The following is a 22566-nucleotide window of genomic DNA, read 5'->3' as shown; positions in this document are numbered from 1 at the left end:
ACGTGCACATCGACACACACAGGTGCACATGTCAATGCAGCCATTTTAAATACATCTCCGTCATCCAATTATGGTGTAATTTACCACGAGCTGGGTCATGTTGACCTTTGACCTGCCTATTCTCTGATTTGATGAAGTTTTTCCGACGCCCTCAACTTATTAAAACCGTCGCTCCCAGATGGTCGAAAGAGGGACGGACCGATGTCCTGATTCCAGTGTCTGAGCGACCTTTGGTTGACTCAGAAGTGTGATTGGATGGTAATGAAAATGCTGCCGTGGCGCTAGATTAAAGTTGGAAATGACTCCGCCAGAAAATAGACCCACCTGATTAAAACACGACTTTCCACTCTCTCATCACGTCGGCGGGTTCTGCGTCTGTCTTCGGTGGATCCTCCGGTTGTTGTTCTCCTTCCACACTTGGTGCGCTCGGGGGCCAGCTGGGGGAGATTCTATGAAGATGTGTCCATGGAAACAAGGAGACAAGGGTCACACATGTCTCTGTGCTCCAAGCAGGGAAAGCCTTCTGTTCACTTTAGCCGAAATCCTGTAAAAATCCCTTCGTTCTTCCCTCCTCTGATCTTCCATGTTGGAGAAGATTTCAGAAGGACGGCAGTTAGATTCTGATCCTGTCGTCACCCCCCCCCCCCCCCACACACACACACACACACACACACGCACGCACGTCAGTCCCAGTTGACACACGCGTGCTTTAATTGGCTCGTATAAAATATTCCCACACTTTACATGGCAGCACCTTTCCCCTCCAAACACACATGATAATTAATGCTCCTCCGCCTATTTAAAGCATCCGTGCACGTTTCCTCTCCGTCTGCACGTCCTCGCACGCTCGCGGCTGAGTGAGAAAACGCCTGACGTGTTCCCCAGGCTCCTCTGCATGTGTAGGTAATATACGGCTGTAGGCGTACACGTCAACAACAACAGAACGGATGTGGGATCGTAGCGGCCATGTGTTCATGTCCCAGTCAGACCTTCTGACACGGTGGGATGTGTGTCCACACCTGCAGCACCAGGAAGAGTTGCTGGTTCCAATCCCCCAGACCACCTCAATTCACTGGTTTAAATGGCTGTTGTTAAATGCTAACACACTATAGTTGGTTTGCCGGGAGGAAACGTGCTGTTTATTACACCCAGTCACTGAGACCCGCACGGGAAGCCTTTGGTGGTGTTCTTAGTGACACCGCAGGACCCTTGGAGGTCCGTTCAGACGGGGTCCAATTAAGGCGGATGATGAGCTCATTAGCAAGAACAAAGCAAAAGAAGATGATCTGGTGGGTGACTGACAGCTCAACCTGCACCTCCGCAGCACACCGGAAGGGTTTTTTTCCTCTGACATCCCTCAGCAACAGTCAAATGATGCCTTCATGTGCGTGTGTAAACCTCTGCAAAGAGTTAATCGTTTGAGGAGAAACTGTGTGGGGGGAAACCGGTAACCAATTTTAAGATAATTTATGATATTTTATGCTACTGGATAGCATATTTTATTATTAAGTTCCAATAGTAGAGAAGGGGGGGGGGGGCTCTCTGTTTCTGCTCTATCTTTGATAACATATTTTAACCTGTTGATTTTGCGAGCACCACAGACATAAATTTTCTGCGTTATAAACTCATAGACGCGGTTTCATAAAGTTAGTAGCGTATTTAACAGACATTTTCTTTCTAATATTTTCTTCTAATATCGTCCCCTTCCACCCTCGCCAACACGACAACAATCATCTCAGCCTTAACGCGTCACCGTATCGCTCATCGAATCACAGGTGCGATGTTTCCGACAGTATGAGAGGTCAGTGAAGTATCGCGGCTGCTTCCTTTGGCCATATTTGGGCGAGCATCAGTGGAGGGTGCGTTCAGGAAAACGCTTCGAAGGACCAAAAAATGAGCTTTAGTCCGTCGTGTGAGGGCAGACAAATATCCAAACGTCACAGCCGCCGAAGTTGATTTGATCCAGTTTGGAGAGCAGAGCGGCGTCCTGGCGCAGAGCGCAGAGCTTTGGTTTGCAGGAGGTCTGACACACGCAGCTGCAAAAACATCTCACACGGGAAAACTGTCTGGACACACAGGTAACATGTTTTCATCATTTGATGCACTAAAAATCCACGTTGTCGGTCGAAGGAAGGTGAAAATGTTGCTCAATTTGATGAATGATGCGCTCGTCATTAAGGAAGACGCTTGATTGACACCTGTTGATTCATGTTTTGGTAAATAATTCCAAATAAGACTGTTTTTTGCGGTGAGAAAGTGCTTTCAAGACTCAGTTAGAGGCGTTAATCTGCATGTGCTGGTTGTGATTGATTAATTAGGTGTATTTCTAGTTTAATGAGGAGAGGTTTTATCCCCCCAAAAATCATTTGAATGCTAAAAAGTCCTCTTACAGGTCAGAAAAAGTCACACAGTTTATATCAAAATCAATATCTTGGTCAATCAATAACTTGTATTTTTTTTTTATTTAAAAAAAAAAATCAGTTTTGTAACATTTTTCCTACACCTAGAACAAAAAAAAAAATCCTCACACAGCTGCAAATAAAGCACATATTCACCAGTCCTTCATGTTTTTCTGCACTTTTTGGAGGGATTCATGGCGTGTTGCTGTTGGAGGTGCTTCACACCAGTCTGCAGGTTATACAAAGAGGAAAATTTCTCCATCTCGGCGGGATTTTAACCCCCTCAGCTGCACGCTGAGCCCACCTCGCACTGTGCACAGATCAATCTTTGGAGACGCTGGCGGAGTGAGCGCTCTCTCCTCCTCCTCCTCCCTATCGCTTCTCTCTCATAATTTGCATTTATTTTCTACATTATTAGAGATTAAATGTGTAACAGATCACTATTTCTTATCTGCATGAAAGTGCGTTCAGGTTTTCCCCTCTTAAGAACATCCCATAACTGCACTTTATTCATTAAGAGTCCATTAGCCTGCGCGTGTTGCTCTAAACGCCACCTCTATAAATGCAATAAACAACAGAGTATCTGTCCCCTCTGTCACTAATGAGGCAGCGCATGTTTTGCACCTCGACTCTGGAGGTGGCGTCAGTCCCTCTGCTCAAAGGCACAGTGGCAGCGACGCCGACCAGCAATTCCTGGGAATGTTCCCCCGTCAGTCCCCCGTCGTGTTCCCTGAGGAGACTTTCAGCTTCAGGGAGGGGAGCGCTGGAGACGCTTGAGTGTGGATGATAGGGTGTCTACAGGTGCGCACGTCGCACTTCGGCCTGTCTACGCGCGCTGGTGATCTGACTCTGGGATCTGAAGTGATCAGATTAGGCAGCACAAAGGTCCGAACGCGTCACGACAGGCCCGATTCAATTATCCGAGCTGTCAGCCTCGGAGGAGGCGCGTGAGTCCTCCTCTCCGTTCAGGAGGAACAAACGCGATTAAAGGCATTCTCCTAATTGTGTTGACTGTAACTGTGTTGACTAACACCCCCCCCCCCCCCCCCCCCAACACACACGCACACACACCCTCCTCTTCCCCCAGCAGACGGTAATGACACTGAAAGGCGTGCAGCTCCCAGGCCTAATTTGAGCCGTCTGTTTGAAGCGGCATATTGAAAATCTTGGCACTTCATGGTTGTGTGGCGACGGCTGGCTGTTCCCACCTCGACGAGCACGCGATGAGGTGCGCGACTCAACGAGTCACTGGCATTATCATCGCGTTCGGTTGCATCTCCGTCGCTATATTCCCCCTCCGCGGCGTGGCCGGTTCCGGCCCGTTTTTAACATCAAGGGCTTTTTCCCCACCGTCTTTGTAGAATTTCATTTACCTGTATTTATCAGCTCCTTTTCCCTCTGCTGTTACCATAGAGACGCTCCATCCCTATCAGCACGGCGCCTTTGGCTGCCGGGCTCATTGGCTCTCTCAGGAGAGAGACATTGGTGAGTAAGTGCCTCCCTGGCACGACTGCGGAGCCGGTGTAGCAGGAAGCCTTTTACTTGGCTCAGACGGTGTTTCCTTGGCAGCCCGGCAGCTCTCCGCCGTCGCCGACACTCGTTTGTGTCACCGCGGTTTGACGCCCGGGAGAGCTCCAGGCGCGGAATTGAAAAGAGCTCACCTGGGAGACGGCGCCCCTGGTACCTGTCAACCGTTGGGACCTTTTCTCCGTGACACGTTTGAATTCCACACGTTTTACCACAACCGAGAACAGTCAATAAAGCTGTGATAGCTGAGGAAACACCCCCCACCCCCACCCCCACCCCCGGTGGCTGGCTGCGGTACAGGTTATAGCGCTGACACGAGGACGTCTTCCTCCGTCCTGAGACGGTGACACAATCACGACGACGTGTGTGGTTGGAAAAAATGAAGTGTGAGTTAATTAGAAAACCTCTGATAAAGAGTAACAAAAGGTAACGAGCCGCTACAGTGAGATAGCGTGAGCACGGCTCTAAGTAGTGTTGATGGGTAATTACCAGTGAATGGCGTTGCTATGCAACACTGGAGCTGGGAGACCGAACCTGGAGCCGAACCTCGTACCTCACCGACCAAACACATCAAACAACCTTCTCTGCCGACCCTCGTCCATGACGGTACCCAGGAGTGGAGAGTGAGAGGTCAAAGGTCACTCAAGCCTCTGGCTTCATGGCGTGAAATTGGTCTGGACCAGCCTCAAATCTGGGCGTTAACAACAGAATTGCATAAATAATGTTAAAAGTCCACATTTCACATGAGCACATCTGAATATGAACCATCATCATCCTGGGAAATGTCAAAGAAAGATCAAAGCACAGGCGTTGTATCCTCACTATTCAGGCTGATGTCTCTGATGCCCCGCCCCCTTTAGGCAACGCCAACTGCCTCACGCCCCCACGACCCCACAGTGACCGGTCAAGTTTTCCTCTTGCGTTTGCACCCTTTTGCACCCAGCCACAGCTGCCGTTGGCGAGCGCGTGGTGCCATTTTGGATAATCACGATGTGGTGGTGTGTGTGTGTGTGTGGGGGGGGGGGGGGTGAGGACGCTAACGGCGTCTCGACCTGGCAGCTTTATCTAACTGACAGACGCTCGACACACTCAAGTCTGAAGTGCGGCTGCTTCACGCGGATAACAGGTGCCGACCTGCCGGATCAATAACCCGTTCAGAGCTAATGTAGCGTGAAGCCCACGGCGTGCGCTCTGGACGCTCGCCTCCCTCGCAGGCGAACCCGTTTCAGTCCTTCCAACAATCGCACCAGGGTCGATTCTCCAGGAATCCAACGTTGCTGCGAAACGGGCGGCATCAGCTAAAAATCAGCATCCACGGGCGCACTGAGATAATTGTGCGCCATTATGGTTGGGTAATAACGGCCGCTATTGTGCCTTTGTGCCAGCGGGGGAATTAGAACGAGCTTCCAGCCCACGTCTCGCCACTCTCTCCACGCAGCGGCGCCGCGTCGACGTCGGCTGTCAGCTGGAGAAAAGAGCGTCTGACTGTCGGATGATGTATGACTGTCCTCCGAAACAACTTCTCCGTCAATCAAAGCCCCCCTCTTGTGCACTTGTCAGTCCGGTTTTTCCTTTTTTCCCCCGTTTGAGGGCTCTCGTGCCGTTTGTCAGCAGAAGGTCAACAGATGGATCTCAAGGATCCAGGTGGTTCATGAACCAGCATCCAACCATCAGGTGTTGATTAATCTGACAAGAGTGACAGGCATCATGTAAAATAAGGATGAATCAAAGCCTTAACTCATTTATTAGTCTAAAATATCCCCGTTTACTTTTAGAAATTGTCCAGTAATGCTCCAGTGTCTGAGTTATGGCGCCATCCGATGGCTGGAATCGAGATTGCAAGAACTAGCATCTAAGCACTGGCATTTTTAAGAATAATACAAATGAGCACATGATAAGATCCTGTTTTTTCCTGATATTCATCCAGTTATCGTGACATTTTCCCACTTTCCCTGTTGCCTGAATCGAAAGGTGAACTGGAGCGATCCGCTCTCGGGAGCATCAACGGCCACGCTGGTGCCAAATGTTAATGTCATACCTAAAGCATGCCGCGGCTAATAAGTGGGTTCTGTTCCTCCGAGGGGTTTTGACCGGTTTAATATCGAAGAGTATTTATGGAAAGTCAACCTTCTGTCGAGATTAAATGGATCCGATCCTCCTGCAGCGCAGAATCACGATGAAGATGAGGAATTTGCAGCCAGTTTTCAGGGGTTTTTGAAGGAGCAAACAATTACTCAGCATTACTCGGGTGTCTTTTACTAAAACCGACTTCTGTAATAAATTGTAACAATGCAACGATTTTCTCGCTGGTTCTGCTGCTAAATGGTCGGCACGAACGTTTAAAATGACGTTTTTTTCCTTGTGCAGGTGTGACCTGCTGGATCTCTTCAGACTGCAGTTTTCCTTCTGGCTGTAACCCAGGTCTCTAATTAAGAGCCCATTTTTAGCACGTTGGGGAGGGTTTCTGAGAACAACAGCCGAGGTTCGGTTCTGTAGGGTCGCCTCATTTGCATAACGTGGTCCGGAACTCAGAAGATGATTGACTCCGCGGTGAATAAACCCCACGGTGAAAGATGAGTTTCGCACCCTGCGGCACGCTCGTTAAAAATAGAATACAGAGAAAGAAGATAATTATGTTAAAGGCGCGGGGGTGGAGTGTGTGTGTGTGTGTGTGTTGGTGGGCTGATTAAATTAAGGGTAGTATTAATAGAAGGAGCTCTCCCACAGGTGAGATCTTTTGGAGGGATCATGACCACGTTGCTGGATCTGAAGAGCAGCGTGCTGAGGCAGGTGCAGAGGAGTCAGTCCCTGAGGAGCCGCCGGGATCCGCCGTCGACCCCCAGCAGCCCCCTCAGGCCCCGCCCGGACCCTTTACCCCACAGGTGAGCCCGCTTCTCTTTTGTCTCACGTCCGTCGCACCTCTGGTTTCCATCGGGTTGTCAATTCTTGCGTGTTTCCTTTCGTCCGCGCTCGCTGAGCCGCTACGCTAACGCAGCCTGTCCCCAGAGGAGGCGTCGCCGTCTCTACCACACGCACCGGCTCGCCTCTCGTCCTTTCATATCATCTCAGACTCCTGCGTACACGTGTTCCCCACCCCAACACCAACGAGCCAGCAGCCGGGATGTGGCGTGACCGACCTTTGGAGGCCGCCTGTACAGTGGGACCTCTACTTATGAAATTAATTGGTTCCGGAAGTTGTTTCGTAACCTGAAAATTACGTAAGTAGAGACGCGTTTTCCATGTAAATGCCCTAATCCGTTCCAAACCCCCAAAAATTCGGACATAACTTTTTTTATAAATCATAAAAATGCATCAAAACATGTAACAAATACATGTTACAATTAGATTATCACACAATAAATGTCTCCAGGAACAAAATGAACTTTATTACAGGCTAATCTTACATTAGCCGAATCTTACATTACTAGCAACGAACGTTAACACTTGTGGTAACACCGCCATCTAATGGACAAACATACGAACACCCACAATAAATCCCGAAGATACACACAAACTTGTACATATTGACGTCCCTCCTAGCCAATGGGATTACAGGAAGATGCGATAGCCAATGGCAGAGCAGCTACAAGCATGTTTGCGTTCGCTAAACTCCGCGAGCTGCGAGTAGCAGCGGTAGCGTATTTTTGCCTTTCGTATCCTGAAAATTATTTCGTAACAAGAGGAAATATTTTCCCGTTGAGAAGTTTCGTAACCTGAAAATTTTGCATGTAGAGACGTTCGTAAGTAGAGGTCCCACTGTATTTCCCCGTCAGCAGCACCGGTGTTACTGGAGCCACGAGCGCTGTGCCTCTGATCAAGGTGAAGGGGTCCCTGTTTCTGGCTCCGGCTGATTAAACCCCCCCCCCCCCCCAGTTATTATTTTTGTTTGTGTCTTTTTTGGCTTTGTTTGGAAGCCAAAAGTAGTGTCAGCCCCGCGTTTCCATAGCAACCCACCGCAGGCTGCTGTCACTATGTGAACTTATACATGGAATGACGCCTGTGCCTATTTTTAGCCGCGAAGATAACCTCGGATGCTGAACGCTGATACGTTTTGGCTGTGGAAGAGCTTCAGGGATCCGCACAGATGCTCTCGCTTTGCATTTCTGACGATGGTGACGCAACATCTGCCCCCCTTTGATGGACGCAGGCGCATTTTAGCCGCCCGTCTCGGCTTCGTCCCGGTCTCCAGGGTACTGGTGGTGCTGGTCATTAGAGGCAGAGCGCTGATCTCTGGTCCCCGCTCAGGCTGCCGCTGCCCTCCTGCACCCGCGCTTTAATTGGGAATTTGCTAATGAAGCCCGGAGGATCCAGGCTGCTCCGTCTGCGGCTGTTGACCCGGCGCCACAGTCGGCAGTCAGCTGAGCTCTCGGAGGCTCAGCCTGGAGATGAGTTCAGATTCAGCTGCCGTGTCTCGTTAATGTGGACCGTCCTCTTTAGATTTAGGTAATTCTTCTACCATCTCATTAAACAGTTTTATTATATGAGGAATAATAAAGTCAAAACGATTAAACCGAGACTTAGTTTAAATACCGTCCCTCTTCTCTCTGAGCTTTCAGAACTTATTGGCGGTCCGGGCCTCCGGCGCTGGAGGACCGGACCAGGGGGTCCAGGGACAGAGACTGATGAGATATTAATTGATAAATGCTTGGGTCCAACAACAGATCCTTGGGGAACCCCAGAAAAGAATACTTGTGTTCACTCGTGTAAATTCCACAAATCAATTAAAGCTCCATAATTGTATGAATTCTACTTGGTATCGATAACGGTGTCTCAAAAATGTTCTAATGCTACAAATCTTTTCTCAGGAGGGGCTAAAATGTGGGTTTTTTGTTTTCAACCATAGTTCTTAAGTCTTTTCATGAGTTTAAATGAGCAGATCTGAAGACGCTCGTGTAGTTGTTTACGTTTCCTTTCTGTCGTCACTCTTTCCACAATTGAAACATAATTGTACGACTCCTGGAAATAAGTTAGAATTAATTGAAAAGGACTTGTTTCCTAGCAACATGAAATCACTTTGTTATTCTGGTCGTGTGTGCGTGCGCGCGTGTGTGTGTGTTTGGGGGCAAAAGATAACATCTATTTGTGCTGATTTCCACTTGAATCGGCTAAATTTCCAACGTATTTCCGCTCGTTGTCTTTGAAAAAATCGGTTCTCTCTGGAACTATAGTCCAGCCAACAGGTGATCCGAGGGATCCCAAGAACATCCTGGACGAGAACACTGTCACCACTCAGCTCGTCTGAGCTCGAGATGTTTGTCTGTTTAAAGCTCCTTAATGGAAATCAAGAACCCCCCCCCCCCCCATTTGTGACCTGGTCACAAACATTCTGCTGCTGTCAACTGGTCTTTGTTAACCAGACCTGACCAACCCTCCCAGCATGGCTGCCATTACTGCTCATCGATACCTCAGGGGTTTGCCATCCGCTCCCCCACCATGGTGGGTGTCAGTGGGTGTTTGTGGCCTGCCCCCCCCCACTGGGATGCAGTGACACTAATAAAGGAGCGTGACGGGGCTCCGGCACGGATGGCTCCTCTGTATAATGTGACGGGTGGGAGTCAGGATGGTTCTGCTGGAGGGGGCAACACAGCCTCCGTGAGTCGGGGTGGGGGTGGGGGGGGGGATCCCCAAGGTGTCGAGCCAGCTCCTCCTTTCCCGATTTTGCCAGGATCACCATGACAACTGGGAACAGCGGGTATCCGGGGACGCACTCACACCTGGAGAAGCAGAAAACATCATTAGCATCTTTGCACCGCTCATGTTGGCAGAATTCGGCGTTTCTCTCCGAACGGGGGGGGGGGGGTTGTTGTGGAGACACGGCGGCTCCGAAATAAACACGCAACGCCGCCGTCTCCGTCTGTTTCATCTCTGTTTCCTCGCCTTGGCAGGATTTCCGAGGAGAGCGCCGAGTTCTTCGAGCGTGTGAACGGCGTCCTCCAGAAGCAGCAGAACATGCTGCAGGCTGCCCAGGCTGAGGTAACCTCCAACCGCGCCGCCACGTTTCCGTCTGTCACCTGTTTCAAGCTCCGGCCTCGACGCCATCCGCGTCTCGGGGGGTGGTGTTAAGCTGGAGTTTCTCACTTTTTTTGGGTGGGTTTTGTTTTTGTCCCCTCGCAGTGTCAGAGAGGGGCCGCCGTGCCGCCGCCCGCCGAGCACGTGGACCAGCCTTTCATAATGGACAGAATCAGCAGGACGGAGGTGCGCCTGCCCCCCCCTTCCCAGTCTAGATCCTTAAAAGTCCCAATAAACAGTTTTCCCATCTTACCCCCCCCCCCCACCGCCTGGTGTGTGGCGGTGCAGACATGATCAAGACGGAGCGGCGAGGTTTTATTTCTGGTGTTTTTAATTAAGCTCTGCGTTTCCGTGTAGCTGGACCTGCTGTACGAGGAGGCCGTGTACACGGTGGTGCAGCGCGTGGGCGTGCCGTCGGCCGAGCACGTGAAGAGTGACGAGGAGCTGTTTGCCTACCTGCTCAAGGTGCTGCCTGTCTGCCTGCCTGCCTGCCTGTCTGTCTGCCTGTCTGTCTGTCTGTCTGTTGATGCTCATGTCTGCCTGCTGGCCTCTCCTACAGGTGTTTGACATGGGGGAAGAGGAGCATGAAATCATCCTGCAGAAGGTTCAAGAAGCGAAGGTGGGGCCTCTCGCTGATCCCCCCCCCCCCCCCCCCCCCAGAATGTCTCTCAGATCGGATGTGGTCGTTAATATTGATTAACATTACACACATGTTCTCTGATCATCGTGTGGAAATCGTTTACTGTTTACTGTCATTTTATGTCACTTTGAATGAGGATCGAGGTGGCGACGGCGTTGCTTCAGGCCTTCAGTGGTGTGTGGCTATTTGAGAATGTCGCTTTACCTTTTCGCAGCACGCCAGTTTCTCTTTGAGAGTTTCGGTCGTGAAAGCGAAGAATCTGATGGCCAAGGACGCCAACGGTGAGAAAACGTATTTCAAGTTCACGTAAAGAGATATTTGAGGTTTCAAATGACGGGTCACATGATGTAAACAGCTCTGAGCGGGCGATAACCTTCTCCTAATGTCGCCCCTGTGGCCCGACAGGGTACAGCGACCCCTACTGCATGCTGGGAATCCTGATGGGCCAGAGCCCCCGAGAAATGGAGGAGAAAAAGGAGCGAAAGTTCAGCTTCAGGAAGAGAAAAGAGAAGCTGGAGAAACGTTCCAGCACCAAGGAGGTGTTACCTGCCAGGTCCATCCAGGTGACGGAGGTCAAACCCGAGACCCTGAACCCAGTGTGGGACGAGCACTTTTTGTTGTGAGTGCAGAAGACGTGCTGGTTCCAGATGACTGTTGGGGGCAGGGGACACTTCTGCTGATTTTCCTGCTCTTTTTTTCCCTGCAGTGAGATAGATGATGTCAACAATGACCTCTTACATCTGGATATTTGGTAAGATGAGCACGAACGGCTACATGCTAACGCCTTAAATTAGAGTTCAGTCTGCCTCAAGCTCCAGAAGGGCTCTCCTCGGTTTGTTCTGGAGCCTCGACGTCCTTTTCCAGTTTCTAAAATGCTAACGCATGTTTTTCAACATCTGCTCGTGTCAGGGACCACGATGACGACGTGTCCGTGGCCGAGGCCTGCAAGAAGCTCAACGAAGTCAGTGGACTTCGAGGGATGGGGAGGTAGAGAAACAGAAGTCTGAACTCTTCATTTCCATCCATTTTGACCGGTAAAGGTTTAATCTATGATGCTTTTGCTGCGCTTTTGCTTCTCATGGTCAGGTACTTTAAGCAGATAGCTAAGTCAGTGCGCGCTAACGGGTCGGCGTCATCGGGCTCTGAGGAGAACGCCGATGACTTCCTCGGCTGCATCAACATCCCCTTGAATGTGAGTGTAACTAAATAGCCAAAACCACAGATCCTGTGGGCATCCGTGCGGCCAAACGTGTGTTTTTTGGGGGGGTTTTGGCGCAGGAAATGCCAGTCGTCGGCTACGACACCTGGTTTAAGCTGGAGCCTCGGTCGAGCACGTCGAAGGTCCAGGGCGAGTGTCACCTGATACTGAAGCTCTTCACCAATCAGGTGTGTGAGCGGCGCCGCGGCACGCCGGCCGTCGGAGAACAACGCGCTAACGCTGTTTCCTGCCCCCCCCCAGAGAGACACGACTCTGTCGAAGAAAGACTCCAACGTCTCCATTCATCGAAAACTGCTGACTCAGATTCTGGAGTACGAACACAGTCAGGTCAAAGTGAGTTTGTCCGGTTTAGTTAGTTTAGTTTAACTCGTCAACAAGTTGACCTGGAACAAACTGATCGAACTGCAACGTCCAACGTGACCTCCGGGGTGCAAACGGATTAGCCTGCTATTTTTTTTTAATTGGAACTGACGGAGGTCTCCAGGTTCTCCAGAATCTCCCGTCACTTTCTGTGTGATCGCAGAGGGAACCGTACAACTGGAACGGGCAGGTGTGCCCGGCGGCCTGGACCGTGCTGACTCACCACGCTGTGCAAACGGATCTCCCGTCCCTCCAGCAGGCCATTATGTGAGTGTTAATTAGCCAATGGCATCGATCGGATCAAGCGGGGACGCTTCCGCGTCGGGCATCGTTTGTTTTTTGTTTGTGTCTGCAGTCGCTGGCAGTGCTACAGCAGCCACCACCGGACCCAGAGGGTGTGCTACTCCCTGCTGCTGCGCCTCCTGAGAAGCATTGATGCGGAGTGGGACCCCGGCATGGTGAGGGGGGACCTGGTAGGTCGCTCGCCGTCGTCTTCTCTCAGGCCGGAAATGAGTCGGAACAGCAAAAAGCTCCATCCTGTCACGAGCTCCTCGCTGACACCCACCAAGGTTTTTGGTTGAGCCAAAAATGTCTCCCGGGGAGCTTTGACCGAGGGCCCTTCCTGTGTCCAGGAGAGGCAGCTGTCGGACAGCTTCAGGCTGTACACGGAGCACTGCCTGTGCCTGATGAAGAACATGCGGCAGGTTTTCCCGTGCGCCAGCGCCGCCGCCATTACACGCTTCGAGCTCATGCTGAGGTAAAGCCCTCCCGCCCTGATGTGTTTCTTTTTTCCAGCTATATTTGCTGGTTAGATTTAAAGAGATTTGATCCAATGACTGCTTCTTTCTGCCTCTGCTTCCCAGGGGCATCGGCTACATGCAAAACATGCGGGCATTTAAGTCCGTGTGTCCTCTTCGAAACGAGCTGCACCTGGACATCACCACCGCTGTCAAGGTAACGGCGAAACAGCGTACTTCTGAGTTCTTGCGCAGTTCTAACCCTAACCTGCAGTGTGGGACTTCTGTCGCCCCCCAGTGGCGGCAAGAGTCATTACTAAAGAGACTGGAGATTCATATAGCCACGATTTATATGGATTGTTTCCCTGACGTTGTAAATGAGAATTAAAACTGCCATTTGTGGCTGCGTAGTTGACAGGAGGGAGGCTAAAGAAGGTTCCGTTCTTCGTGTCTTTGTTTTCAAGCCAGCTTTTGTGATCATTTCTGCAGAAAGGGAGCTCAGAATGGTACGAGGGCTTAATTGCACGGTACAAGCCAGAGGACGGGGTAAGTATACGCTCGCTTACGTCTCTGTGAATGAAGGCGGCGATGCCTTTAAGCGGACGCCCTGCGTGTCGCTCCTGCCAGAGTCTGGAGGAGCAGCTGAAGAAGCTGGTTCACATCGTGGACTACGTCTGCGCCGACGTGCAGCGAGCCCAGAACTTCTACAACAAACTGTTCTACAGGTGAATGTCTGTGCCGAGGGGACGTTCAGCTGCGCGTTAGCTGTCAGCGGACTCATGCTAGGCTACCTGTGTTTGTTGTTGCCGCAGCACGGTGAAAGTGGACTTCTTCAGCATATCCTACAGGCAGCTGGAGAAACAGGTAACGTCACTGACGAGGGACAGACGAGGCCTCTGTGTTTTCGGCTTTGACGTCCGCCTTTCCCGCTTCAGGTGGCCGATGACGTGAACGTGGCCATGGAGCGAGTCTGCGGGACTCTGGAGCAGGAGAGCTCCCGACTGACTCAGACCATGGGAGAGACCATCTTTGAGCTCTTCATCTCTCTGAAAATCCTGAAAGGCTTCCGAGAGTTCCTCCCTCTCAAGTTGGTTCTCAGTTAGACCGAAGTGACATTTCGTACAGCCGCCTGATTGTTTGTTTGAAATGTCGGGGGGGGGGGGGGAGCTTTCAGCCTTTTTCCTCGGCTCTGCCTTTATGGAAAAGAGACGTTTTTCCTCTCTCCTCCCTGACAGGGACGCCAAGATGTTGGCCCTGACAGGCTTCCATAACTGGTTCAAGTCTCCCATCCACAAGTGGCTGCAGATCGTTCACGACAGATCCTGCGACCGAATCTCTAAAGCTGTGGAAATGGATAAGGTGATATTGATCACCCCCCCCCCCTCCATATTGGTTGTGTACTGTGCAAATAAAAAGGACATTTGGGGGGGGGGGGGGTGGGGGGTGGGGTAGTAAGGGACAGAAAATCGATAGCTGTTGTCTCTGTGGACGCGTTTCCAGCGCAGTTGGAGCCCGTTGGGCAGGAGAAGCACAGCTCCTCGGCGGTGGAAGTCATCGCCTGCTTCGGCCAGGTACGCAAGATCTGGCTCCAGCTGGCCTGGCCAGACTCTGCGGGGGCCTTCATCTTCATCACCCGCTTGACAGACGTAAGCGGCACGGCCAGCGTGCGCACGTTCGCCGCGGGCCGGGATTGGATCTCATCTGTATCTGTGGCGCTCACAGAATTTCTGCAGCGAGGCCGTCTGCTACTCGGAGATGATGACGCGGAAGATTGAGAGGAACCAGCTGGGCCGAGACTACAAGAGCTTCATGGTGCAGGTGAAACCTCGAGCAAGGCGGCGGTGGGGGGGGGGGGTCAAACGATGACGTGGGTAGTAAATGTCACCAAGCGTTCTCCCTGGCAACACAAAGAGCTCAGCGACGTTTGTACTCGGGGGTGAGGGGGGGGCCCTCAGCTGTCAGTCATTCACGGTCGCCCCCCCCCATCCCTCCGCTTCTCTGTAGCCCTGCTTCTTTTCCTTCTCTGTGTCTCCACCTCCACCCTCTGTCTCTCCTCTTCTTCTCCTCCTTGCTTTCTGCTAGCTCTGCATCGCCTTGAACAGCATGGAGCACGTGCGCGTTTTCCTGGCTCACCTGCCCCGCGACCTGGACTGGCAGGGCGTGGAGCGGGCCATGGAGGAGTCCTGCGGTCTGGAGGGGAAGGAGCAGGTCTACAAAGCTCTCAACGGGCAGCTGTACAACATGGACCTGGACCTGCAGAGGGAAGCCAAGCACCTCATCACGATGCTGACTGAGAAGGTCTCCGGCAGGACGGTTACAGCGACCTCGACCCCACCCGGGTCTCTCTTCTTAGCATAAACGCGACGTGTCTTTGCAGATGCTGCCTGAGCTGCGGAGGTACATCCAACACATCAGCCTGTCTCCAGACTCCATCAACAACGATGAAGTAGGTTCCTGGTCTTTTTTTTGTTGTTTTTTAAACGCCGGTGCTGCAGCCCCGGAGCTCAGGTTGAATGTAACGTTCTTGTAGGCCGTCTCGCCTCTCATGAAGTACCTACAGGACACCATGGTCATCCTCACTGAGAACCTGATGAAAGAGAACCTGACGAGGTGAGTGTACGTCCCTCCCCTCTGCCTGGGCCAGAAAGATTGAGATAAAGGTGCCTGTGCAGCCGCTGAAATCTGACGTTTCCAAATTAAAATGGATTTAAGCTTTGGAATTCTACAACTAGGACACAACACAATACCAGATGAAGCGCTGTAGCGTATTTAGCGTATGAGGCACTTCTCCCAAAATACAGTTCTTCAACAACTCTTTTTTTTACATTTAAAATAGTCCTCTCTGATTTTGCTCCTAGAAATAAAACGGTTAGTCATCAGCATACGGTGTGAACACGCTTTAATTATTCCTCCTCGCTGCCACATTTGACAAGTAAAACTCAAACGAACGTCTTTACAGATCCGCAGGTGTGGATGTAATTACCCGCCACAGTGTTTGGCTAAAACTAGCTTCAGCATGGAGGTGGTTTCAGGACAGGATGGGATGTACGGGAGGACATGATGATGTTGTGTGCACTAGGGTCCTGCAGAGCATGTGGGAGCTGCTCCTGCGGATGATCCTGGACGCGCTGACAGAAAACAGGGGGGTTCAGGTGGAGTTCTACAACCGCTTCCAGTACACGGTGGAGGTCCGTTAATCTACTCGGCCCGCTCGACTGAGCCGCGCTCGTCCTGTTTCAAAGTAGGCTTTCTCCTTATTTCCTCCCTAGACACTCTTGCAGTTCTTCCATGCCAAGGGGGAGGGTCTTTCCTTGGAAGACATGAAGAGTGGCGACTACAAGGTGAGACTATGGTTGTCCCCCCTGCAGCCTCGTCCGTCTGGTCTCCGAACGTCTTCTCTGACTCTTTGTTGTTTCAGGTGTTGGATGAGGAGCTCAGGCTCAATAAATGTTCCTCCTTTGAGCTGATCGAGCAGTACTATCTGGAGAAGATCTCCCACCAGGTGCGCAACCAGGCTGACAATTTAATTTAGCCTCAAAGAGGAAGTGTATTGATTTCACCTCTGGCTGAAATCCCGCCTCTCAAAACAGCCGGGCGGCCGGTCTAATCAGTATCGAGCTGAAAATACCTGTGAATGTGTTTCAGAAAACACTCAAACACACCCGATACGGTCGGATCAGTGTGAAGTGCTACTACGATGCTCCGGAGCAGAGGCTGACGGTGGAGATCCTGCACGCCGCCGACATCATGGCGCTGGATGCTAACGGTAAACCCGCACCTTCCTCCGGTTCTTGAGGTTTCTGGAACTCCCGTCTTTCCTGTGCAGGGCTGAGTGACCCGTTTGTCATCGTGGAGCTCTGTCCTCACCACCTCTTCCCCATGGCCAAGAGTCAGCGCACGCAGGTCAAGCTGAAGACGCTGCACCCGGTCTTCGACGAGCTCTTTTACTTGTGAGTCCCGCCTCCACCTGTTGGCGTCCTGCCCTCGTGCGCCCTCTGATCAATGCCGCCGTGTCCTCCAGCCACGTCAGTCCTGAGCAGTACAGACACCGCTTCGCCTGTTTGACCTTCACCGTCATGGACTACGACTGGCTCTCCACCAACGACTTCGCCGGTGAAGCCGTGGCTCCTCTCAGTGACTTCTGCTGGCCGGGAAGACCCAACGCCTCTCCGGCCGGCAAGAGCGTCCAGCCCGCCATCCTGCATTTGTCTCGCAGCAAACCCAGCGGTGCGTACGTGCAGCTCAAGGCTCTGCCTATTTTCTCTTAATACAAACATAATATCGGCTTCCTGAAAGAGCAGCGGCGGCGGCGGTGGCGGGCCCGGTTTCGCAATTACTTCTCCGCTCGCCCACCGGATGCTTGTGTCAGCGTCTGTTTGCTCTCACCTCCAGAGAAGCCAATCATGAGGATGCTGGACGCCCGCGTCGGCGACAGGGAGGCTCAGGAGTTCGTGCGCAGGCTGAAGGAGATCGAGAAGTCGATGGAGGAGGAGTGAAAGCCGCCGGCGCCGCGCTAGTGTTGGTGTTTTCTGACCACGTCTTGCAACCTGTGCTTTTGTACTGGTACCATGTTTACAATATGCGATTTTTTTTATTTTTTTTTTTTTCTGGTTTTCCCCAAGGTTACCGTTTGTTCAGTAATTCTACCAAAATGAAAAAGAAAGAAAAAAAAAGCAGAAGCGAGGCTGGTCGCTGTCTTCTAACTGGGAGAACATCCTGTCACTGTGCAACCCTCTGCTGTCTCACCTACACTGTATTTTAGAGCTGAATGGGATAGTTGATCCTCAATGTGACTAGTCTATATTTTTTGTAAAAGGTAATTGATATCTTTGTTGTATAATCTTTGATATGATAGATTTAATATTTCAGAACTATTTTGTGCAAGTAGCTAAGCCAGTCTACGTCATTCAGTCTATACCTCAGATACTCTTCTTCATCGCAGGGGAGGGTCGCTCACTTTTCCTGCGGCCCGACTGCCGATCAGTTGCATGAAGCGTCGGTCCGTGTTACCAAAGTGGCATTAATCAGCGTGTATCGCACTTTACAGCATCCGAAGCGGTGGCCCGAGCGTTATAAATTTAGCATTTAAAGTGAAAACAATGGACGCGCAGCTCAAGACGCGCTGCATTGTTGGCTAACTGCTAACGGCTAATCCGGTAAAAACATGGAAGGAAAAATGCCCAAATTTTCCTGCCTTCCAAGTGATGTAACTCTAAGTAGAAGGAAACCTGTGAGGCCGTATGATTACATTTAAAGGGTAAAAATGACAGCAAGGAGTCGTTCAATTCAGCAGAAAGGTTTAGACCTCGTGACCTAGCACGCGTAGCCAGCAAACAGGGTCAGTTTTCTAGTCAGGAAAGAATAAGACTACAGCTCGAATAAAGAACTCCAACCTTTCTCTCTTTAGGTAGTCGTGTTGATTGGAGTCAGTGTTATTAGAGCCCAGCGAGGCTCCGCGTAAGAAGCCCATGAAACGGAAACAGGAGGAACGTTTGTGCTAAAGGAAGATCGAACATTCCAATTCCTCAGATATAAAGTTTAACTCCAACCCAGTTCCTGTCCAGGAAACTGTCCGGTACACTCGCCATTGTAGCTTTTAAGGTCGACTTTTTAGAAGATCTGCTCAACCACAGGAGGAATCAGGACCTTAATAGATGTTTAAGTGATGAACCGCTCCAGCTTCAGATTAGCGAGGAAACGGGGACGGGCAGTTTTAAAGAAGCGCTGTAGCGACTGTTGAAAGATGTTGACAAAAGAAAGATGTGGGTTCTTTTTCCAATAGTGACGTAGCTTCACCGTAGCCGCTTGTGTCGTGCTGTCATTAGCCTGTGCAACTGTGAGGACGAAGCACTCGAGAAACGAAGGTTTATCCTGAGGAAATGAACATATCGCTGCCTGCAGAGCTCTTAGCTAACAGGGTTGTTCAGACTGCCTTAACGGGGTCCTCCTGACCCGCAGGAGCCACTTTTCTTTCATGGCTTTCAGGTTTTAAAGACACATTTTTGGTTCTCATGAAGAAAAACCGGTGGATTTTGGTGGATAGCTAAATATTTGCTGGCTTTGTTAATGTCATTTTCTCTAACAGAGATGATTGTAATCGTATTTGTGTTTTTGAAACGACGTTTTACTGAGCGACCGACTCATCTACAGAAGCCCAGAAAGGACAAACTTTAGTATTTATTAGTATTACTCAACACTTTAAAACTCTGGACCCGTCAGTTCAGTTTAACCCAGTGTTTTACACCAAATGTGGCTCAAACTCTCTCGTCCGTTCAGTCGCGGTCTTATTAACGTCTCCGTGTTTCTTTAAGACGAGATCTCTGGTCAGTATCGGTTGAGTAGATTTAGTCTGGTGTCGTTTCAGCTGAATATAAACTATCCGAGTCGTTGATATCGTCATATCCATTTTTTTAAAGCGTGCACTGACTGAACCAGACCACAAAGTCACGAGCAGAGGAGATCAGACTGTGAATTTTCCCGCCGCAGCGTCAGAGGCACCAGTTTTAACGAAGTATTGTTCCGTTTTGTCGTCTGCTGTCGGGATCCGAAGGCGACGGCTGGTGAGACGCATCGTCGGGAGGCGAAGCGCCGTTTTATTATCGTGCCTAGTGAATTATTTGTCCTTGAATTGTAAATGCCTGTGTTGCTGTTTACTGGATTACACATTTGGGAGATGTCTATCACCTTGAATAAAGATTGTATTTAACATTTGTGGGGGGGGGGGAAGGAAAATTCAGACCAGCGTGACACGTTTTTCTTTGCCTCGAGTCGAATTCCGAAGCGAAGCGCCGCGGAGAAGCTAAGACCGCATCCAGAATGTGACGGACGGCGTCCTGACATCTGAGGGCCAGAGGAGCAACGTTTGGGTGTCACAAGCAGCTGCTGCCAGACGGAGACCAGACGGGGACGTCTCCTCTGGACGGAGGCCGCCGGTGTCTGCCAACGCCAGTCAATACGGTTTAAATTAGGAGGCGCGACTGAAGGACGTGGTGTTCAGGTGCAGAGCGAGCCCTGTCATTTCACGTGTTGACTGGAGGGTTGCAGACGCCACGTCTATCTGAGCCTGACGGCGCTCCGCCGCTTCAGGAGCCGCTGAGCAGCTGCAACTTAATAACATTGAGCAAATACGGATATTTACCCAGGGGGGTGGTTCGTTTTCAACCACTAGGTGTCCTCGTCCTTTTACAGAAGCTTCTGTTTTGCCTGACCGTCCCCATAAACGGGGTAAAGTCCAGAGTGTTATCACTTGCGTATTGTTTCGACACGTGTGACGGGCGTCCGTGAGCCGCTCCCGAAGGTCCCGGGGGAGGACAGAGAGGTGGGATTTGACCTTGATGAGCTCCAGGAATGTTGGCAGAGCCTCGGTGTTGTGGCTGCTGCTGAGGGTGGTGGATCCGTTTACCACCTCGTATCTGCCCCCAGACAACGGGAATCCTCCACGGAGATATGTCACGCCGCGGTGGCAGAATTCCCTGAACGGCTTGACCCCTCCACACATGTCGCACCTAAGGGAGAACTGGCGCAGTCTGCTGGCGTGCGCGCACACGTCGGGTCATTTAGGGTCACAGAAAGGGGTGAAATAGATACCCTGGGCGCCGCTCCACAGAAAAATCCACATCCGGAATTTCCACCATACTGAATCCTTTAAAAACAACAAAGATTACTCGCAAGGGATTTTAAACACCTGTTTGCGTGCAGGTGCATCCTGGGAATAATGAGGAACTTGTGGGGAGGGGGAGGGGAGAGAGAGAGAATAACACTGCCTGCTCCAGAGGAATGCAATCAGGTGGAATGTGACCAGCAGCTCTGCACAGAACCCGTCGCCCGATTGTTCCTTCGCACGGAGCCGGGTCCAACAGGCCTCTCTTCCTGGCTAACCAGCGGGATTTGGCACGCTCTGAGAGGGATTATAACCCTGTAAAACCAGTGAATGCCTGAGGGCTCGCTCCACAATTTATCGCAGTATTCTACGAATAAAACTGGAACGATGGAGGAAGCCGAGGTCGGAGCCGGTCTCGACCTACGCAGTTACAGTTTCGGACAAAGGGGCAGCTGAGAAACTTCCAGTAAACTCCGCTAACGCAGGAAACAGCAGCTCGCCGCTTCGGTCAACAAAACAACACAATGGAGCGTTCATGAACTCGGCCGCTCGGCCGACGGACTCCTCTGACCTCTGACCTTTTTGTTCGGGGTTGGATGATGTACGGGCGCCGCTGAGAGGGGCGGGCCTACAGCAGCAGCAGCGCCAGCTAATAACCTTAACTCAGGGACCTAAATGAAAACAGAGCTGGGGAGGGAGCGTCCTCACCGAGCCACAGACCCGAACGCTGACGTCCATCTCACACACTCGCATATGAAACCCGCAGGCCTAAATCGTAAATAACCCTCATATTTGTGCATTTCTGCGTAAGACTCAGGTATTTTTATGCGTGCGAGAGGAGGCTAACTTGGCAGACGCGAGTGAAACGTTTTTCCTTAAACCATCCAGGCCGAACGAGTCTGTCACCACATGCCGAGAGTCTGCTTTCACTTGAGGGGCTCGCTTCTGGAGCTGCGGATTTGGGAATTTACTCGGATTGAATGCACAGCAGACTAAGCTACACAAACGCTTGGCGTGGAGCGAGGTGTGCCGGAGAAGGTTCCGGCTCCACGTTTGGAACCAAAGGATGCGACAAGCTGTCAAGGCTGTGAGTGCATCGCGCGAAACAAGGGGCAGTCGCTGCGGAGCGGGAAAAATGAAGCTCTGCTGCAACCTTCTCCTGCCTTTTAGGCATGTCTGCGTTGGCGGTGCGAGCTCCGACATGGCAGACTCCGAGGAAAACTTATCTAGGGATCGCGCCAGCAACTCTGGCCCCGATAAATAGTTCAAACGGAACAACTTTCCTTCAGCTGTGCATCTATTTCCTTGGGCGCATTTTTAACTCTCAGCAAATGAAACACTTCAGACTTTCAGCTGCGCCCAGTGTGTGTGCGTGTGTGTGTGTGTGTGAGAAGCTCACTAAAGGTCAGTACTTATGTCTGCTCCATGTACAACGCTCTGACATTTTGCCGCAGCTCTGTCGCCCAGCTCACATTCGTTTCTCATCACTGCTGCCATTTTCAGACGATCCCTGTCTGAACGCTTCACAGCGGCGCCCAAAGTCAGGCTTAATTGAATCTGAAGCGCCGCCACCTTTGAATTTATCTCCCAAAGGCCACACCGCGCAAGCTAATATCCTCCGGTGCGCAGCCTCCCCCCCCCCCCACTCGCCCCTGTTTTCAAACCCGTAATTGTGGTCGGAGTAATCTTGAGTCCATTTCCTATTACAGGACTCGACAAGCGCGCTGCTCCACGGGTCGAGTGGTCAGTGGCAGCGCTAAAGTGCTAGCGGCGCTCTCTTTGATGTCTTTGATAGCGGCTAACTAACAAAGACGACTGTCTCCATGGCCACCGCTGGTGGAACATGGAGAATGCAGCCCGTTGCTCCAGACGAGATCTACTCGTTCGTCTCCAGGTCAGCGTGCTTATCCGGAGCACATTGTGTCCCGGAGGTGGAGCGCGTTGGGAAAACTGTGTTGTGGTTTTGGACAGGAAGCTCCGCGCTCCGGAGCAGACTTCAACACAATGCTCTTCCTCTCCTGTTCCTTCCTCTTTTCCCAAAAATGACAGCGAATGTGTGACAGAACATGGGCAGG

The 22566-nt window shown here is 51.3% G+C and overlaps 1 protein-coding gene across 1 annotated transcript; it reads left to right on the top strand.

Annotated features, from left to right (window-relative positions):
* Positions 1-1800: 1800 nt before the first annotated feature.
* On the top strand, positions 1801-19589 carry baiap3 (BAI1 associated protein 3). Its single transcript, XM_029836826.1, has 34 exons — positions 1801-2078; positions 6654-6808; positions 9812-9899; positions 10041-10121; positions 10293-10400; positions 10495-10554; positions 10790-10856; positions 10981-11194; positions 11282-11326; positions 11485-11562; positions 11662-11767; positions 11854-11961; positions 12035-12127; positions 12318-12421; positions 12510-12627; positions 12787-12911; positions 13018-13108; positions 13381-13437; positions 13519-13616; positions 13704-13755; positions 13827-13978; positions 14127-14250; positions 14397-14537; positions 14614-14709; positions 14974-15189; positions 15269-15337; positions 15422-15501; positions 15971-16079; positions 16161-16232; positions 16310-16393; positions 16537-16657; positions 16718-16841; positions 16913-17118; positions 17284-19589. The coding sequence occupies exons 2-34, from the start codon at positions 6675-6677 to the stop codon at positions 17385-17387; spliced, it is 3525 nt and encodes a 1174-aa protein (XP_029692686.1). The 5' UTR covers positions 1801-2078; positions 6654-6674; the 3' UTR covers positions 17388-19589.
* Positions 19590-22566: the final 2977 nt, after the last annotated feature.

This window comes from Takifugu rubripes, chromosome 5 (genome assembly GCF_901000725.2).
Source record: "Takifugu rubripes chromosome 5, fTakRub1.2, whole genome shotgun sequence".
Classification (NCBI taxonomy): Eukaryota; Metazoa; Chordata; class Actinopteri; order Tetraodontiformes; family Tetraodontidae; genus Takifugu; species Takifugu rubripes.
Note: the sequence above shows the minus strand (reverse complement) of the source record. Positions and strands in the feature narration are given on the sequence as shown.

Coding starts and splice junctions, on each gene's coding strand:
- baiap3 (XM_029836826.1), top strand. CDS start 6,675: ATGACCACGTTGCTGGATCTGAAGAGCAGCGTGCTGAGGCAGGTGCAG. Junction 14,710..14,973: donor ACAAGAGCTTCATGGTGCAG/GTGAAACCTCGA, acceptor GCTTTCTGCTAG/CTCTGCATCGCCTTGAACAG. Junction 16,658..16,717: donor CATGGCGCTGGATGCTAACG/GTAAACCCGCAC, acceptor TTTCCTGTGCAG/GGCTGAGTGACCCGTTTGTC.